This window comes from Thamnophis elegans, chromosome 6, assembly GCF_009769535.1.
Source record: "Thamnophis elegans isolate rThaEle1 chromosome 6, rThaEle1.pri, whole genome shotgun sequence".
Lineage (NCBI taxonomy): Eukaryota > Metazoa > Chordata > Lepidosauria > Squamata > Colubridae > Thamnophis > Thamnophis elegans.
The window spans coordinates 3,368,409-3,385,828 of NC_045546.1; the positions used below are offsets into that span (position 1 = coordinate 3,368,409).

Sequence of the window (17,420 nt, forward strand, 5' to 3'; positions counted from 1 at the left end):
AAGAGGGAGAGAGAGAAAAAAGAGAGAGAGAGAAAGAGGGAGAGAGAGAGAGAGAAAGATAGAAAGAGGGAGAGAGAAAGAGAGAGAGAGAGAAATTCCCTGGTTGGGGGGGGGCTCCAGCACTGGTACCAAAATCTTGGAAGAATAAACCTCAGGAGGGTCCCAGGGACCGACAGGTGGGATCCAGTCACATCTTCCTGGGAGGCTTATATTTGCCCTGAATTCGCAGGCGATGAGCCCTCCTCCTCCTCCTCCTCCTCCTCCTCCGTCAGAGGACACCCCTCCCTGAGGCCCCAAACTTACCCGCAGGGGGTTCTCGTTGAGGTACGGGGGCTCCCCCTCGATCATCTCAATGGCCATGATGCCCAGAGACCAAATGTCCACCTTGGGGCCGTAGGCTTTCCGGGTGACCACTTCGGGGGCCATCCAATATGGCGTCCCCACCATGGTGCTGCGCTTGCTCTGCTCCGGCGTGATTTGGGCGCAAAAGCCAAAATCGGCTGGAGGAGAAGGAAAAACAAACAAAAGTGAATGGATGGAAAGGGGTTGAGGCTAAACTTGGTCTACTCCAGTGGTGCACCCCAACTCCCAGAACCTGGAGCCCCCATGGACAATGTGCAGAAGACCTCCCCCCCCCCCCGCAAAAAAAATAAATATACACTGCTTCTGACTGGGGAGCCATGCTGGCTGGGGAATTCTGGGAGTTGAAGTCCACAAGTCATAAAGTTCCCAGGTTTGGACACCCCTGGTCTAAATAAATAAATTTAAAAATTGGAGCAGGAAAAACAGTCCAGGTCCCAACAAAGCAGAATTAATAACCCGCCTCTCTGTTCGTGCAATGAATGGTTTTTCAACTTTTGCTCACTGAAAATTAATATCCACTCGCAATGCTGGGATCAAAGTCATCCATTATTCATTCATAAGGGTGGGTGGGTGGGTGGATTTCACCCACAGGCAAAAGATCCCCCAGACCCACAATTGTCAACAATTATCCAAGTCACGTACTTAGCTTGACAGAGCCGTCCATTCCAAGTAAGATGTTGTCACTTTTGATGTCACGATGGATCACCTGATTGCAGTGAAGGAACTCCAGCGCTTGAAGGCACTAAAGGGGTGGGGGAGAACGCCAAGCACAGAGGTGGGTCTCTGGGGGCATCTATGCATTTCCCAATGACCAACATCCACCCACCCCCTGATGATGCAGGGATCAGAAAGGCACGGGGAGAACATGGTAGGTGAGAATAACCTTGGGAGAGAGAGGGAGAGAGCGAAGAGGGTGGGGAGAGAAGCACTTTCTATTAAGGAAGCTGTACAATAAACAGAATTAAAAGTATCTCCGAAAGGATGATCCGGAGGGAGGGAGGGAGGAAAGGCAGGAAGGCAGCAAAGAAGGAAGGAAGGAAGGAATGATAAGGGTGAAAGGGAGGGAGGAAGGAGAGGGAAGATGAATAGAGAGGGAAGGAGTGTGGAGAAGGAAGGAGAGTGGGTGGATGGCTAGAAGAAAGGAAGGAAGGAAGGGAGGAAGGAAGGAAGGGAGGAAGGAAGGCAAAGAACGAGGGAGAGGGAGGGAAGAAGGGAGGGAGGGAGCAAAAGGTAAGGGAAGAGGGGGAGAGAGGGAAGAAGGAAGGAGGAAAAGGGAAGGAAGGAGGGCAAGAGAGGGAGGAAGGAAAGAAAAGGGGGGAAAGAAAGGAGGGAAGAAGGAAGGAAAGATAAGGATGAAAGGGAGGGGGAAGGAGAGGGAAGATGAATAGAGAGGGAAGAAGTGTGGAGAAGGAAGGAGAGTGGGTGGATGGCTAGACAGAAGAAATGAAGGAAGGAAGGAAGGAAGGAAGGAAGGAAGGAAGGAAGGAAAGAAGGAAAGAAGGAAAGAAGGAAGGAAGGAAGGAAAGGAACGAGGGAGAGAAGAAGGAAGGAAAAAGGGGGAAGAAGGAAAGATAAGGATGAAAGGGAGGGGGAGAGATAAGTATGGATGACTAGATAAGGAGGGAGGGAGTGAAGGAAGGAGGGAAGAGAGGGAAAAAGGGAGGGAGGGAAGGAAGGAAAGGGGAAGGGAGGGAGGAGAGAGTGGGTGGATAGCTAGACCGAAGGAAGGAAGGAAGGAAGGAAGGAAGGGAGAGAGAGAGAGAAAAAGGAAGGGAGGGAGGGAAGGAGGGGGAGGGAGTGAAGAAGAAAAGAAGGAAAGGGGGAGGGAGGGAAGAAGTAAGGAAAGGGGAAGGAAGGAATGGAGGAAGAAAGGAAGGAGGGAAGAAAAGAAGGAAGGAAGGAGTGATCTATGTGCTATACAGTTCAACCTGGGCTATTTCCAGGGCAGTCCCATCTCAATACCTCCTTGAATTTCTAAATACCTTTTCCAGGACCCCTTCCAAGCTCTGAGCCAAGGTGGCGCAGTGGTTAAATGCAGCACTGCAGGCTACTGCTAGATCAGCAGGTCAGCGGTTCAAATCTCACCGGCTCAGGGTTGACTCAGCCTTCCATCCTTCCGAGGTGGGTAAAATGAGGACCCAGATTGTTGGGGGCAATATGCTGACTCTCTGTAAACCGCTTAGAGAGGCCTGAAAGGCCTATGAAGCGGTATATAAGTCTACTGCTATTGCTCTGCCCCTGTTGGAGCCCTTGAGGAATCCGGGAACGTCATCTCTCTGAATCCCGGAGCCAAAGGCATCCCGGGGGGGATCTACCGTCATCATTACAAATCCTCACCTCACGGCACACGGCTGCGATCTGCCCTTCATCCATGCAGGTCTCCGTTACCACGTCTGTCAAGGAACCGCCGGCCAGATACTCCATGACAACCCACAGCTCGTCTCCCACCAGGTAACTGCAAAGAACGGAAGAAACGGCGGGCGTCACCCTGGTCAGCCAAAACACACAAACACAACCGAGCGCCAAAACGACAGACGGAGCAAGGTTTGAAAAATCGGAGCCGTCGGGGAAGGCGGCCCATCAAAATAAATCCAGAAACCCCCGCTGCAAAGGCAAAACAAATTCATTAATTAAGCCAAAAAACAATATATATATAAACACATCTAGAACTGTGTACAAAAGCGCGTAAATATAGAAGCCAAATATTATATGCATGTACAGGTATGATGACATAACAATGTTGACATCATGACTGTAATGGGGTTTTAGAAGTGAAAAAGTAATTTAAAAATCTGCTATAGAGCTGAGGTGGCGCAGTGGTTAGGGTGCAGTACTGCAGGCCACTTCAGCTGACTGCTATCTGCAGTTCAGCGGTTCTAATCTCACCAGCTCAAGGTTGACTCAGCCTTCCATCCTTCCGAGGTGGGTAAAATGAGGACCCAGACTGTGGGGGCGATATCCTGACTCTGTAAACCGCTTAGAGAGGGCTGAAAGTCCTATGAAGCGGTATATAAGTCTAACTGCTATTGCTATTGCTATAAAAAAACAAACAAATCCAATTTAGGGTAGAGGGTAGGAGAGTTAGAGGCGACATTTTTCCAAAGAGACTGGAGAAACTCTTAATTTTAAATCTGCTTTTTTTTCTATTCTACAGCTGGCCAAATTCTCCCGTGTCACTTTTGTAAAGCATCTTTGTTGTGGCCCACCAACAGCCAGAGGAGATGGTGGTAGATTCGGACAGTGAGGAGGTTGGGGAGGAAGATGGGCCAGTCCTGGAGTCTGGGGAAGGCTCGGACGAGGGCTCTGTGTCAGAGGCAGAGAGGGGGCCAGAGTCGCATGCCAGTTATCAGCTGCCTTCATAGTCAGATATCAGTGAGGCAGAAGAACAGCTGGAGCCTGTTCCCAGTGTGCGCATGCACAGAGTTGCCAGACAAAGGGAACAGCTAAAGAACAGGGGTCGACTTGGGAGTAAGGCCACAGATGGACGGTGAATGGCCCCTCCCAGAGGGAATAAAAGAGGAGCGACAGGGGAGTGGAGTTTGCAGGAGACAATCAGTTCACTTAATTGGTTTGTGACTCTCCAAAACTCTGTGCCAAGTTTTCCAGATCTCAGCCTGGCAGCTCTCCAAGCCAGAGAAGGTCTGTGACTGTAAATCCTCCCTTGAAAGGAGGATTTGCTGGATGTGAAGGAGCAGAATCCACAGTCAATTAATAAAAGTTTTTGTTGGGACAAGGAGTATGAGAAGCCTAGGCCGGAACATGTCTCACTTAACAACAGAAATGTTGGGCTCAATTGTGGTCATTAGTCAAGGACTAACTGTACACCCATTACTAAGAACTAACAGCAGCACAGGAGGCAAGGCAAGGAAAATATCTGGGTAGCACATCAGTCAATTAATAAAAGGGGTTTTTGTCGGGACCAGGAGTTGGCTTCATGCTCTCGGGAAGCCTCAGTCAGAACAATCTTGGGGGAGAAGGACTCCCTAGCAGAGAATAATTGTAGCTCAGGGTTCAACTGTGGGGCCCTCGGTGCCACAGTTGAAAGAGCCGAGGTGGCGCAGTATTTAAATGCAGCACTGCAGGCTACTTCAGCTGACTGCAGTTCTGCAGTTGGGCTGTTCAAATCTCACCGGCTCAGGGTTGACTCAGCCTTCCATCCTTCCGAGGTGGGTAAAATGAGGACCCGGATTGTTGTTGGGGGCAATATGCTGACTCTGTAAACCGCTTAGAGAGGGCTGAAAGCCCTATGAAGCGGTATATAAATCTAACTGCTATTGCTATTGCTATTGCTCTCTGAGCTGGCCGATATTTCATGACCCAACACTCAACAGTGCACCAATGATGTTACTTAGCTGGGTCATGAAACGTAGGCCATAAAACAACCCAAACTCACAGAGAACCAGAACAGTCCTGGGTAGCTTTTGTAAGCACCTTGAAGAACAAGGTCTCAATGGCCCCACTTTTGCAGAAAAATCTGGAGGCAAGCAGTGCCACCGATTGATTGATTGATTGTTCTTCTCAGGAAATTCCTCCTTAATTATAGAATATCAGGGTCAGAAGGGACCTTAGAGGTCTTCTAGTCCAATCCTCTGCTCAAACAGGAGACCTTCTACCATTTCGAAACAAATGGGTTGCCTACTTGAAATCCTCCAATGATGAAGCACCCACAACTTCTGGAGGCAAGCTGGTTAATTGTTATAGCAATCAAGAAATTCCTCCTCAGCTCTAAGTTGCTTCTCTCCTTGATTAGTTTCCACCCATTGCTTCTTGTCCTGCCCTCAGGTGCTTTGGAGAATAGGTTGACTCCCTCTTCTTTGTGACAACCCCTGAGATATTGGAAGAAAGGAAGGAGAAGGAAGGAAGGTGAGAAAGAAGGAAGGAAGGAGAGCGGGAAGAAAGGAGGGAGGGAGGGAAGGAAGAAGAGAAGGAAGGAAGAAGGAAGGAAGCAGAGAAGGAAAGAGAGAAGGAAGGAAAGAGAAGAAAGGAAGGAGGGAAGGAATGAGAGAAGGAAGGAAGGAATTAGAGAAGGAAGGAGGGAAGGAAGGAATGAGAGAAAGAGGGAAGGAGGGAAGGAATGAGAGAAGGAAGGATCTCTCCTTGATGAGTTTCCACCCATTGCTTCTTGTTCTACCCTCAGGTGCTTTGGAGAATAGCTTGACTCCCTCTTCTTTGGGGCAGCCCCTGAGATATTGGAAAAAAGGAAGGAGAAGGAAGGAAGGTGAGAAAGAAGGAAGGAAAGAGAGAAGGAAGGAAAGAGAAGAAAGGAAGGAGGGAAGGAAGGAGAGAAGGAAAGAAGCAGAGAAGGAAGGAAAGAGAAGAAAGGAAGGAGGGAAGGAAGGAGAGAAGGAAGGAAGGAATGAGGGAAGGAAGGAAGGAGGGAAAGAAGGATCTCTCCTTGATTAGTTTCCATGCTTCTTGTCCTGCCTTCAGGTGCTTTGGAGAACAGGTCAACTCCCTCTTCTTTGGGGAAGCCCCTCAAATATTGGAAGAAAGGAAGGAGAAGGAAGGAAGAAGGAAGGAAGGTGAGAAAGAAGGAAGGAAGGAGAGAAGGAAGGAGGGAGGGAGGGAGGGAGGGAAGGAAGGAGAAATGGCTGTTCAATCTCTTCTTCAAAACCTCCAGCGATGGTGCAGCACCTGAGGTAACCTTTTCCACTGCATAATTCTCCTCACTGTCGGGAAATTTCTCCTCACTTTTTGCTTGCTTCTCTCCTTGATTAGTTTCCATCCATTGCTTCTTGCCCTAAACTCTGGGGCTCTGGAGAATAGCTCGACCCCTATTGGAAGACCCCTATTGGATGTCCTTCTCTTCGTTAAGACTTGACAATCCATAGGATTCTCCTTCCACAACCGGGTAGAGAAGTTTGAAGAGGGATTATTACTGAGACCTGGTTCTCGTCCCTCATCGTAAATTGCCAGAGGTCTCACATCGCTCACTTCTGAGCATGCAATTCACAGGTTTTATCTCGCCTCCAGAGGTCGCCCACCCATGTCTTCTCATAAAATGCTTGGAGGTCACACTCTCCTCATTTCTCATCTCACCTACCTCATTTCCCATCAAGGGAAATTTAGAGGCCGCGGCGTTCTTATTTCAAAAGTGCCCCTCTTCCTTAAATTCTCGCCATAAATTCCACAGGTAGAAACATAGAAAACGGAGCGGCAGAAAAAGACCAGAAAAAGCCTATTGAGTTTGCCCTTGGAGTTTTTGTTGTGTGTTTAAATGTATTTATTATTTTTTAGCTGAGGTGGCGCAGTGGGTAGAGTGCAGTACTGCAGCCACTTCAGCTGACTGTTAGCAGCAGTTCGGCTGTTCAAATCTCACCGGCTCAAGGTTGACTCAGCCTTCCATCCTTCCGAGGTGGGTGAAATGAGGACCCGGATTGTTGTTGGGGGCAATATGCTGACTCTGTAAACCGCTTAGAGAGGGCTGAAAGCCCCATGAAGCGGTATATAAGTCTAACTGCTATTGCTATTATTTACAGGGGAAAAAAGTTCCCCTTCCACATATGTGCCAGTCGTTCCCGACTCTAGGGGGCGGTGCTCATCTCCGTTTCAAAGCCGAAGAGCCAGCGCTGTCCGAAGACGTCTCCGTGGTCATGTTGCTGGCATGACTCAACGCCGAAGGCGCACAGAACGCTGTTCCCTTCCCACCAAAGGTGGTTCCTGTTTTTCTACTTGCATTTTTTACCTGCTTTCGAACTGCTAGGTTGGCAGAAGCTGGGACGAGTCACGGGAGCTCCCTCCGTTACGCGGCGCTGGGGATTCGAACCGCTGAACTGCCAACCTTCTGATCGACAAGCTGAGAGTCGTAGCCACTGAGCCACCGCTTACAACAGTTATTGTCGTAAGTCAACAACACTGAATTGTTGTTGACTTACAACAATTCATTTAGTGACCATTCAAAGTTACACCCGCACTGAAAAAAAGAGACTTACAGCCATTTTTCACACTTACGACCGTTGTGGCATCCCCACGGTCAGGTGATCAAAATTTGAATGTTTGGCCACTGACTCATATTTATGACGGTTGAGTCCCCAGGGTCATGTGACCTCCCTATTAAACAGCCTCCTGACAAGCAAAGCCAGTGAGGAAGCCAGATTCCATTTAATAACCGTGTAACTCACTTAACGACTGCATTTAGCAACTGTGGCCAGAAAAGCTTGCAAAAAGGGCAAATCTCAATAAACGTCTCGTTTAGCAGCATAACTTTTGGCTCAATTGTGGTCGTAAGTCGAGGATTACTTGTAAGCTCGAAACACCCTGATAAAATCCCTGTCAAATCTCACACACTTTGCAATTGCTACTCAATCTCTGAAAAAGCCGGTTTGGGCTACTACATGTTGCTAACCGAACTGCACTGATTCGCTTAACAACGGTGGCAAGAAAGGTTACCCACTGGGGCAAAACTCACTTAATGACTGCCTCGCTTAGCAACAGAAATGTTGGACTCAATTTGATTTCGTAATTGATAAACATAAGCCAGTTGCTACACAGCTGAATGCAGATATTTCTCCATACAGAATTATTTTAGAGTTGATCAGAGAAATGTGTTTTGGTCCTTGATAGCTCGATAGATTTAAAAACCATTAAATGAATGATTAAAATGGCTCCCCGTGTATTTCATAATTAAGAATTATAGCTGTCTGGGCGATGTTTTGGCTGCCATGGCAACAGATACTGTACCCCAAGCCACTTGTGAGGATCTGTTTTTTAAAAAGGATTTTAAAAAAGAAGATTGAACTCCACAAATAAATCCACATAAAAACAAAGAGAGGAAGAAGCAAACAGAGAGAATGAAAAACCAACGGGAGAATATTTTAATCCCGATCATCTGAAAGCATCTTTTTTTTGCCATCCCTTCCACAATGGAAGAGGGGGAAAAACCAACACATTTGGCACAGCATGGAAGTCCATAGGAGGGCCAAGATAATACGGAATTACATAAATTAAAAGCTGGCCAGCATCTTTTTTTTATATATTTTTAAGACGGTTTTCTTTTTCAACGAAGGCACAAAATGGATCTCGAAGGAGAGCTACCAGAGAAAATGCGTTCAACAGAAGGTATAATAAGAGATAAAAGATTGAATTATGTCCTGGAAAGGTGGGATTTACAGAAGCATCAATGCACATGGATTTACGCTTATGTATTCATCACACTGCTGGTTTTCAGGCTTAAGGCAGGACTAGAACTCACAGTCTCCTGGTGATTGGCCCAAAGTCACCCAGCTGGCTTTAATGCCTAAGGCGGGACTAGAACTCCCAATATCCTGGTGATTGGCCCAAAGTCACCCAGCTGGCTTTAATGCCTAAGGCGGCACTAGAACTCCCAATATCCTGGTGATTGGCCCAAAGTCACCCAGCTGGCTTTCATGCCTAAGGCGGGACTAGAACTCCCAATATCCTGGTGATTGGCCCAAAGTCACCCAGCTAGCTTTCATGCCTAAGGCAGTACTAGAACTCACAGTCTCCTGGTGATTGGTACAAAGTCACCCAGCTGGCTTACACTTAAGGCAGGACTAGAATTCACAGTCTCCTGGTGATTGGCGCAAAGTCACGCAGCTGGCTTACACTTAAGGCAGGACTAGAACTCACAGTCTCCTGGTGATTGGCGCAAAGTCACCCAGCCGGCTTCCAGGCTTAAGGTAGGACTAGAATTTACAGGCTTCAGGTGATTGGCTTACAGTCACCCAATCAGCTTTCATGCTTAAAGTGGGACTAGAATTCATAGGGTCCTGGTGATCAGGCTCAAGAGTCACCCAGCTGGCTTTCCTGGCTAAGGCGGGACTCGAACTCACTGTCTTCTGGTTTCTAGCCTGATTGCTTAACCACTAGGCCAAATTGGCTCTGTTCTCACAGATCTGGTGGCAGAAGGTTGGCGGAGCCTTGCGGGTGGAGGTCTTTGGTGATTTTGGAGTTAGGTGGCCTTCAGACGGCATCTGTCAATCAATCAGTCAAGATTTGACACCCCTTCCTGGTTATCAAAAGGCCTCTGTGCAATTCGGTCTGAGGAGTCCTTGGTGCTCTCTGAACGTGTTTTGTTTTTCTTGCTGACATTTCATTACTAAACTAGATAACAAAATCAGTGCTAGTAGGGAGTGGGGATTGAAGAGAGGAGGAGGAGGAGGAGGAGGAGGAGGAGGAGGAGGAGGAGGAGGAGGAGGAGGAGGAGGAGGAGGAGGAGGAGGAGGAGGAGGAGGAAGAAAAGTAGTCCTTGGTGTTCTCTGACGAAGACGGCTCCCACTAACACTGACAGGGCAAGTATATAAAAAGAACAAACCCCGCTCCCTTCTAGCACTGATGACGTTCCCTAGTTGGGTCATGAAATGTCTGCAAGAAAACCACCCAGCTCAGAGGGCACCAAGGACCCCTCGTTTCAACCCTGAGCGACCAATATTCTCCTCCTTTCTTCATACAAATTCTTTCTATCAAATTATAAACCCATCCACTGAAATCCTATCAAGGCCATCGGTGTGGCAACTTCGGGACGAAGCCCAGCCCCATCCATGCTGACGTCTCTCACATCATCCCCGTCACCTCAGATCCCGTTTTATAGGATGGTTTTTAAGGGAAAACGCGGGGCAAACATTCCGGTCTTTTCACCTCACCCTCCCAGTCAAGAGACCACACGGACGTCAGTCAAAACGGACTGCGTAAAGCGAGGCGCCCCCGCCCCGTAATCTGAATTACAGCTACCTGTCCAGGTAGTTGACAATGTTGGGGTTCTTGTTTTCCCTCATGACGAGAATCTCGTTGATGATCAGCTCCTTCTTCGGCTGCTGCTGCAGATTCATCTGTTTGATGGCAACCTGAATTTTGGAAGAGGGGGGGGGGGAAATGGAATCCATAAGTCTGGTTGAACGAGTCACACTTCTACTGGCGGGAGAAGATATTAGAAAAACAAGCAGTCCTTGATTTATGACCGTAACGGAGCCTGCTCATTAGGGTGGTACGTTGTGGCGGTCGTTAGGCAAAGCGTCCATGGGATCACCTCACTTAATGGCCATAATCTCTGCTCTCCTCATTGCTGTTATTAAATGGTTGCATGGGTTAAGTGTGACTTTCATCGGATCTCCTCACTTAATGGCCATAATCGCTGCTCTCTCCATTGCTTCATTAAATGACTACATGGGTTAAGTATGACTTTCATCGGATCTCCTCACTTAATGGCCATAATCTCTGCTCTCTCCATTGCTTCATTAAATGACTACATGGGTTAAGTATGACTTTCATCGGATCTCCTCACTTAATGGCCATAATCTCTGCTCTCCCCATTGCTGTCATTAAATGGCTGCATGGGTTAAGTGTGACGTCCATGGGATTACCTCACTTAATGGCCATCATCTCTGCTCTCCCCATGGCTTTCGCTAAACAACCGCATGAGTTGTTAAGCAAGATGTCCACACAATAACCTTATTAAATGACCATAATCCCTGTTCTCCCCATTGCTGTCGTTAAGTGAATGCATGGATTGGAAGTATGACATCCATGACCTTAGAGGTCTTCTAGTCCAACGCCCCCCCCCTCCTGCTCAGGCAGGAAACCCAATACCATTCCAGAAAAAACAGTTGTCCAGTTTCTTATTGAAAAACTCCCGTGATGGAGCAACTTCTGGTGGCAAGTAGTTCCATTGCTTAATTGTTCTCACTGTCAGGAAATTCCTCCTCAGTTCTAGGTTGCTTCTCTCCTTGATTAGTTTCTACCCATTGCTTCTTGTTCTACCTTCAGGTTCCTTGGAGAATAGCTTGACTCCCTCTTCTTTGGGGCAACGCCTGAGATATTGGAAGACTGCTATCATGTCTCCCCTAGTCCTTACAATACAATACAATACAATACAATACAATACAATACAATACAATAGCAGAGTTGGAAGGGACCTTGGAGGTCTTCTAGTCCAACCCCCTGCCTAGGCAGGAAACCCTATACCGTTTCAGACAAATGGCTATCCAACATCTTCTTAAAGACTTCCAGTGTTGGGCCATTCACAACTTCTGGAGGCAACTTCTGTTCCACTGATTAATTGTTCTCACTGTCAGGAAATTTCTCCTCTGTTCTAAGTTGCTTCTCTCCTTGATTAGTTTCCACCCATTGCTTCTTGTCCTACCTTCAGGTGCCTTGGAGAATGTAGTTTGACTCCCTCTTCTTTGGGGCAACCCCTGAGATATTGGAAGATGCTATCATGTCTCCCCTAGTCCTTCTTTCTATTAAACTAGACATACCCAGTTCCTGCAACTGTTCTTCATATGCTTTGGCCTCCAGTCCCCCTCCAATCCCCTCTGCCCCCACCCCACCTCACACCTGCCAGAGCCTTTACCTCTTGTGCCGTTGCGACATCCATCGCTGTGTAAACTGTACCGGAAGCCCTGAAACACAACACAAAAGAGACAAATCTATTTGAAAGAGCTTCAATTGCCCTATAAGCATTTGATAAGCATTGATAATCTCCCCCCCCCCCCTTTTCAGGATAAGTCGACTCTCCATTTTTAATTAAAATAATATGTAAAATGCGCCACCCGTGGATGCCAGCTTCCACAATTTTCATATGTTTTTATTTTCACAATCGGCTTATGTGTGGCTAATCCACGGATGATCCATTTTTCATCTTATTTTAGTTCAAGGCTCACCTTATCCGCTGATGGCCAATCACCAGGAGATCGTGAGTTCTAGTCCCGCCGTAGGCATGAAAGTGAGTTGAATGACTTTGGGCCAATCAACCGGGAGACGGTGAATTCTAGTCCTGCCTTAGGCATGAAAGCCAGTTGGTTGACTTTGGGCCAATCACCAGGAGTCTGTGAGTTCTAGTGCCGACTTAGGCATGAAAGTAAGTTGGATGACTTTGGGCCAATCACCAGGAGACGGTGAATTCTAGTCCCGTCTTAGATATGAAAGTCAGATGGGTGACTTTGGGCCAATCACCAGGAGATGGTGAATTCTAGTCCTGCCTTGGGCATGAAAGCCAGTTGGTTGACGTTGGGCCAATCACCAGGAGATGGTGAATTCTAGTCCTGCCTTAGGCATGAAAGCCAGTTGGGTGACTTTGGGCCAATCACCAGGAGTCTGTGAGTTCTAGTGCCGACTTAGGCATGAAAGTGAGTTGGATGACTTTGGGCCAATCACCAGGAGACGGTGAATTCTAGTCCCGTCTTAGATATGAAAGTCAGATGGGTGACTTTGGGCCAATCACCAGGAGTCTGTGAGTTCTAGTGCCGACTTAGGCATGAAAGTGAGTTGGATGACTTTGGGCCAATCACCAGGAGACGGTGAATTCTAGTCCCGTCTTAGATATGAAAGTCAGATGGGTGACTTTGGGCCAATCACCAGGAGACTGTGAGTTCTAGTGCCGACTTAGGCATGAAAGTGAGTTGGATGACTTTGGGCCAATCACCAGGAGACGGTGAATTCTAGTCCCGTCTTAGATATGAAAGTCAGATGGGTGACTTTGGGCCAATCACCAGGAGTCTGTGAGTTCTAGTGCCGACTTAGGCATGAAAGTGAGTTGGATGACTTTGGGCCAATCACCAGGAGACGGTGAATTCTAGTCCCGTCTTAGATATGAAAGTCAGATGGGTGACTTTGGGCCAATCACCAGGAGTCTGTGAGTTCTAGTGCCGACTTAGGCATGAAAGTGAGTTGGATGACTTTGGGCCAATCACCAGGAAACGGTAAATTCTAATCCCGTCTTAGATATGAAAGCCAGTTGGGTGACTTTGGGCCAATCACCAGGAGACTGTGAGTTCTAGAGCCGTCTTAGGCATGAAAGTAAGTTAGGTGACTTTGAGCCAATCACCAGGAGACGGTGAATTCTAGACCTAATTTCCTCCTGAAAAACCAGCTGGGTGACTTTGGGCCAGTCCCTCCCTCTTTCAGCCCAACCCACCTCGCAGGCTTGTTGTTGGGGGGGGGGAGGAAATAGGAAATAGGAGGAGGGAGGAATATCAGGCGTGTCCTCGGCCTCGAGTGATTTACAAAGTAATAACAGGCAAAATAACCTATTCAGAGGTTTCCAGGAGGGCTCCTAGGGAATTGAAATAAGCTTGCTGCAACCGAGAACTGCTACTCCCTCAACCCCGTTTCAATTCTTCCCCCCTTTACTTTTCCTTTCTCACCAAACCCCCCCATAGGTTCATTTGTGGGGGACCTGGAGAGTTTGTGGGAATTGTGCGGCCGTGTGACAACAATAAAACTGCGTGACAAAACCCGATTCCCGACTGCTTGGAGGCCTTTGTCTCGGGTGACCTGGCTGCTTATTTGCCCGTGGAAATCGGTGCGTGGCCAGCGGAAAACCCTCACAACCGATACAGGGCACTCTTTATGTGCACATTCCGAAGATCCGTCTGCTACACCCATCGCACAGAAAGAGACGCTTGGAAAAAACACAAACATGTGTAAGGAAAACTTCCATGGTTTCGACTCAAGTCCGAGGCAGCAAATTTCCACTGGAAAAACAAGGGTGGGAGGTTCCTGATTTAAAATGTCCACATTTGGAAAAACTACGGGTAGTCCTTGACAAGGAGTGGTGCGGTGGCCTAGTGGTACAGCTCTCGCCTCACAATCAAGAGGCTGGGAGTTCAATCCTAGGTAGCGTTGTGACCCACCAGCGGCCAGCAAAGCTGGTGGGAGATTCGGACAGTGAGGAGGTTGGGGAGGAAGATGGGCCAGTCCTGGAGTCTGGAGAAGGCTCTGATGAGGGCTCTGCGTCGGAGGCAGAGAAGGGGCCAGGGCCGTATGCCAGTTATCAGCTGCCTTCGGAGTCAGACATCAGTGAGGCAGAAGAACAGCTGGAGCCTGTTCCCAGTGTGCGCATGTACAGAGTTGCCAGACGAAGGGAACAGCTAAGGAAAAGGGATTGACTTGGGAGTAAGGCCACAGGGTGGACGATGAATGGCCCCTTCCAGAGGAAATAAAAGAGGAGCGAAAGGGGAGTGGAGTTTGCAGGAGACCACTAGTTCCCTTCATTGGTTCGTGACTCTCCGAGACTCCTTGCCAAGTTCTGCAGATCTTAGCCTGGCCGCTCTCCAAGCCAGATAAGGTCTGTGACTGTAAATCCTCCCTTGAAAGATTTTGCTGGATGTGAATGAGGAGAATTCACAGCAAATTAATCAAAGGGGTTTTTTGTCGGGACAAGGAGTTGGCTTCAGGCTCTCGGGAAGCCTCGGTCAGAACAGATAGAGGCAGATATTTCTCTCTCTGGGCATGCTGAGAATATTATAATGCTGAACAAAACTCCGCATTGGCGACAGGAAGGGCTTCCGGCCATTAAAACACTCCGCTAGCTCCATTCAGTTGCCCAGGCTCCACCCCGCAGGGGATTATGGGGTTGTTAAAAGATGATGATGATGATGATGATGATGATGATGATGATAGGTAGTCCTTGCCATATAGCCATTCATTCCAAGTTACAACAGCAGTGAAAAAAGTTATTTATGATCATTTTTTTCCATTTCAACCCTTAAATACAAGGTAGTCCTCAACTTACAACTGCAAATGAGCCTCAGATTTATGTTGCTAAACGAGACAATAAGCAAGGTTTTTTCCCATTTTACAACCTTTCTTGCCACAGTGGTTAAGTGAATCACTGCAGTCGTTAAGTTAGTCACAGGTTGTTAAGGGAATCTGGCTTCCCCCATTGATTTTGCTGGTCCGAAGGTCACAAAGGGCGAATCACGTAACCCCGGGACACTGCGACCGTCATAACTATGAACCAGTTACCTAATATCTGAATTTTGATCACGTGACCACGGCGAAGCTGCAAGTGTTGCAAATTTGACAGTCGTAATTTGCTTTTTTCGGTGCCGTTGCAGCTTCAAACGGTCGCTAAATGAACCGACGTAAGTCGAGGACCACCCGTACCGAAGAAGCAGTCGCTCACAATTAAAGACTTACCCTTGTCCAATCTTCTCAAAACTGGTATATTTCTTCTTGGGATCCCCAATGCTTACGATACCTCCTTTTAAAGCAAAAAAAAAAATGTAATCAAATTTTAATTCTGCAGTTTAAGCTTTTGGATACTTGCAGACATCAATTCCTTGGAAATACAGTTAGTTTCCCGGGATAAAAAACCTACGAAGGAAAAGAACTGAAAGTTCAAATCGTGGGACTTAAAAAACAACTTCCGTAAAAAGTTTTCCAATGTTGATATTTTTCTTTATAGTGCAACTTGATCAATGCAGGAACTCGCTGGTAAAGTATTTGATGTGGCCCAGTCTGGTTAAATGGAAAAGAAAGAAAAGAGAAAGCGCAGGTTTCTAATATGTTTAATTTCACAATGCTTGTGGGTATAGAATATCTTTTGTTGTTCCATTGTCTGTGCAGCTATAGAGATTGGTTTGCTGAGTCTAGAACACGCAACATATAATTGTCCATGTGAGAAACAATTTTCAATTGCTGGAAAGATGTTGGGCCGGCCACATTTACCAACAGCATGTGAAGAAAGAAACATTCCCAGGGTGGTTCCCTCCGGGCGGGGGGTCATGTCGTTGCCAGCAGCGGCAAGGTTCGTGAGGATCTTGCCCACCTGGGGGGCCCTGCTACTCGCTGAATGAAGCTGGAGAGAGGCCGAATATACTATACTCACGAAATGACTTCAAGACTGGACTACTGCAGCCCTTGAAGAGTATTTGGAGACTTCAACTCGTCCAGAACGCAGCCGCGCGAGCGATTGTGGGTGCACCTCGGTACACCCACGTTACACCTATCCTCCGCGAGCTGCACTGGTTACCTATCAGTCTCCGGATACGCTTCAAGGTGCTAGTCGTAACTTATAAAGCCCTTCATGGTATTGGATCTGGGTACTTGAGAGACCGCCTGCTGCCAATTACCTCCCACAGACCCATTAGATCTCACAGAGTTGGCCTCCTCCGGGTGCCATCTACCAGCCAATGCCATCTGGCTATTATCCGGGGGAGGGCCTTCTCTGTGGCAGCTCCGGCCCTCTGGAATGAACTCCCCGCAGGGATTCGGACCCTCACCTCTCTCCAGGCCTTCCGAAAAGCCGTCAAAACCTGGCTTTGCTGGCAGGCCTGGGGGTGATGAGTTCCCTCCCCTCTCGACATGTATGGTTGTGCGACTGTTGCTTATTTTTATTATTTGTATTTTGTCTTTTATGTTCCCCCTTTTTTCCCCCTTGAATTGTTCGCCGCCCTGAGTCCTCCCGGAGAAGGGCGGCATACAAATAATAAAATACGATACGATACGATGGTAAATGACACAGCTCAATTCCAACCCAATGTCACGCGAAATAATTAAATCCAAATGAAAATAAATAAAAATCTATGAAAATTCGATATAACAATGCAATCGGAAATACTGAAATGGAATCGTGAAATATTTAGTATAGCGTGTGTTGCTTTTACGCCCAGCAGATGGCGCTGGTTTTCAAAAAAGCATGTTTTTTACCTGTCACAGGTGTGACATCTATATAATACAGGTATATAAAAACACGCGCGCATTCGAATGCAACTTTGTGTCAAAATTTCAAAGCAATCGGTGAAGCACTTTTCGGAGATTTAAGATTTTGGACAAACGAGCATTTACATTTTTATTTATTGATGGATCAATTTCCTTCATTTTAAGCAAGGGGTAGTAGAATAACATTCCATAAATATGGATGGGGAATTTGCAGACAAATCTCCTATTTAAAAAATCCCTATTCAAAGTGTTGCCTCTCAAAATATGAGTATCCCACCCAGCTTTGTTTCATCTACCCTGTTTCCCCGAAAATAAGACCTTCCCGGATAATAAGCCCAATCGGGCTTTTGAGTGCATGCACTGAAATAAACCCTCCCCCCAAAAATAAGCCCCCCCCCGAAAATATTGCAACACAGCAGCATCCATGAAGTGACCACGCTCTCCGCCTCCTGCACCTCAAAAATAATAAGACCTCCCCAAAAATAAGGGCAAGCGCTTATTTCAGGGGGTCAAAATAAAATAAGAGCCTGTCTTATTTTCAGGGAAGCACACTATCTGTCTGTCTGCCTGTCTGTCTATCATCTATCTCTATCTCTCTATCATCTATCTATCTATCTATCTATCTATCTATCTATCTATCTATCTATCTATCTATC

The 17,420-nt window shown here is 47.3% G+C and overlaps 1 protein-coding gene across 1 annotated transcript in view; it reads right to left on the minus strand.

Annotated features, from left to right (window-relative positions):
* PAK1 (p21 (RAC1) activated kinase 1) overlaps nt 1–17,420 on the minus strand; it is a 77,045-nt gene that overhangs the window by 3,258 nt on the left and 56,367 nt on the right. Inside the window, exons 8-13 of the mRNA XM_032220246.1 lie at nt 15,241–15,304; nt 11,672–11,720; nt 10,054–10,166; nt 2,701–2,818; nt 1,006–1,105; nt 304–500 (exon numbers count right to left, since the gene is read on the minus strand). Coding sequence (XP_032076137.1) covers nt 304–500; nt 1,006–1,105; nt 2,701–2,818; nt 10,054–10,166; nt 11,672–11,720; nt 15,241–15,304 — 641 coding nt within the window. The remainder of the gene's footprint in view (nt 1–303; nt 501–1,005; nt 1,106–2,700; nt 2,819–10,053; nt 10,167–11,671; nt 11,721–15,240; nt 15,305–17,420) is intronic.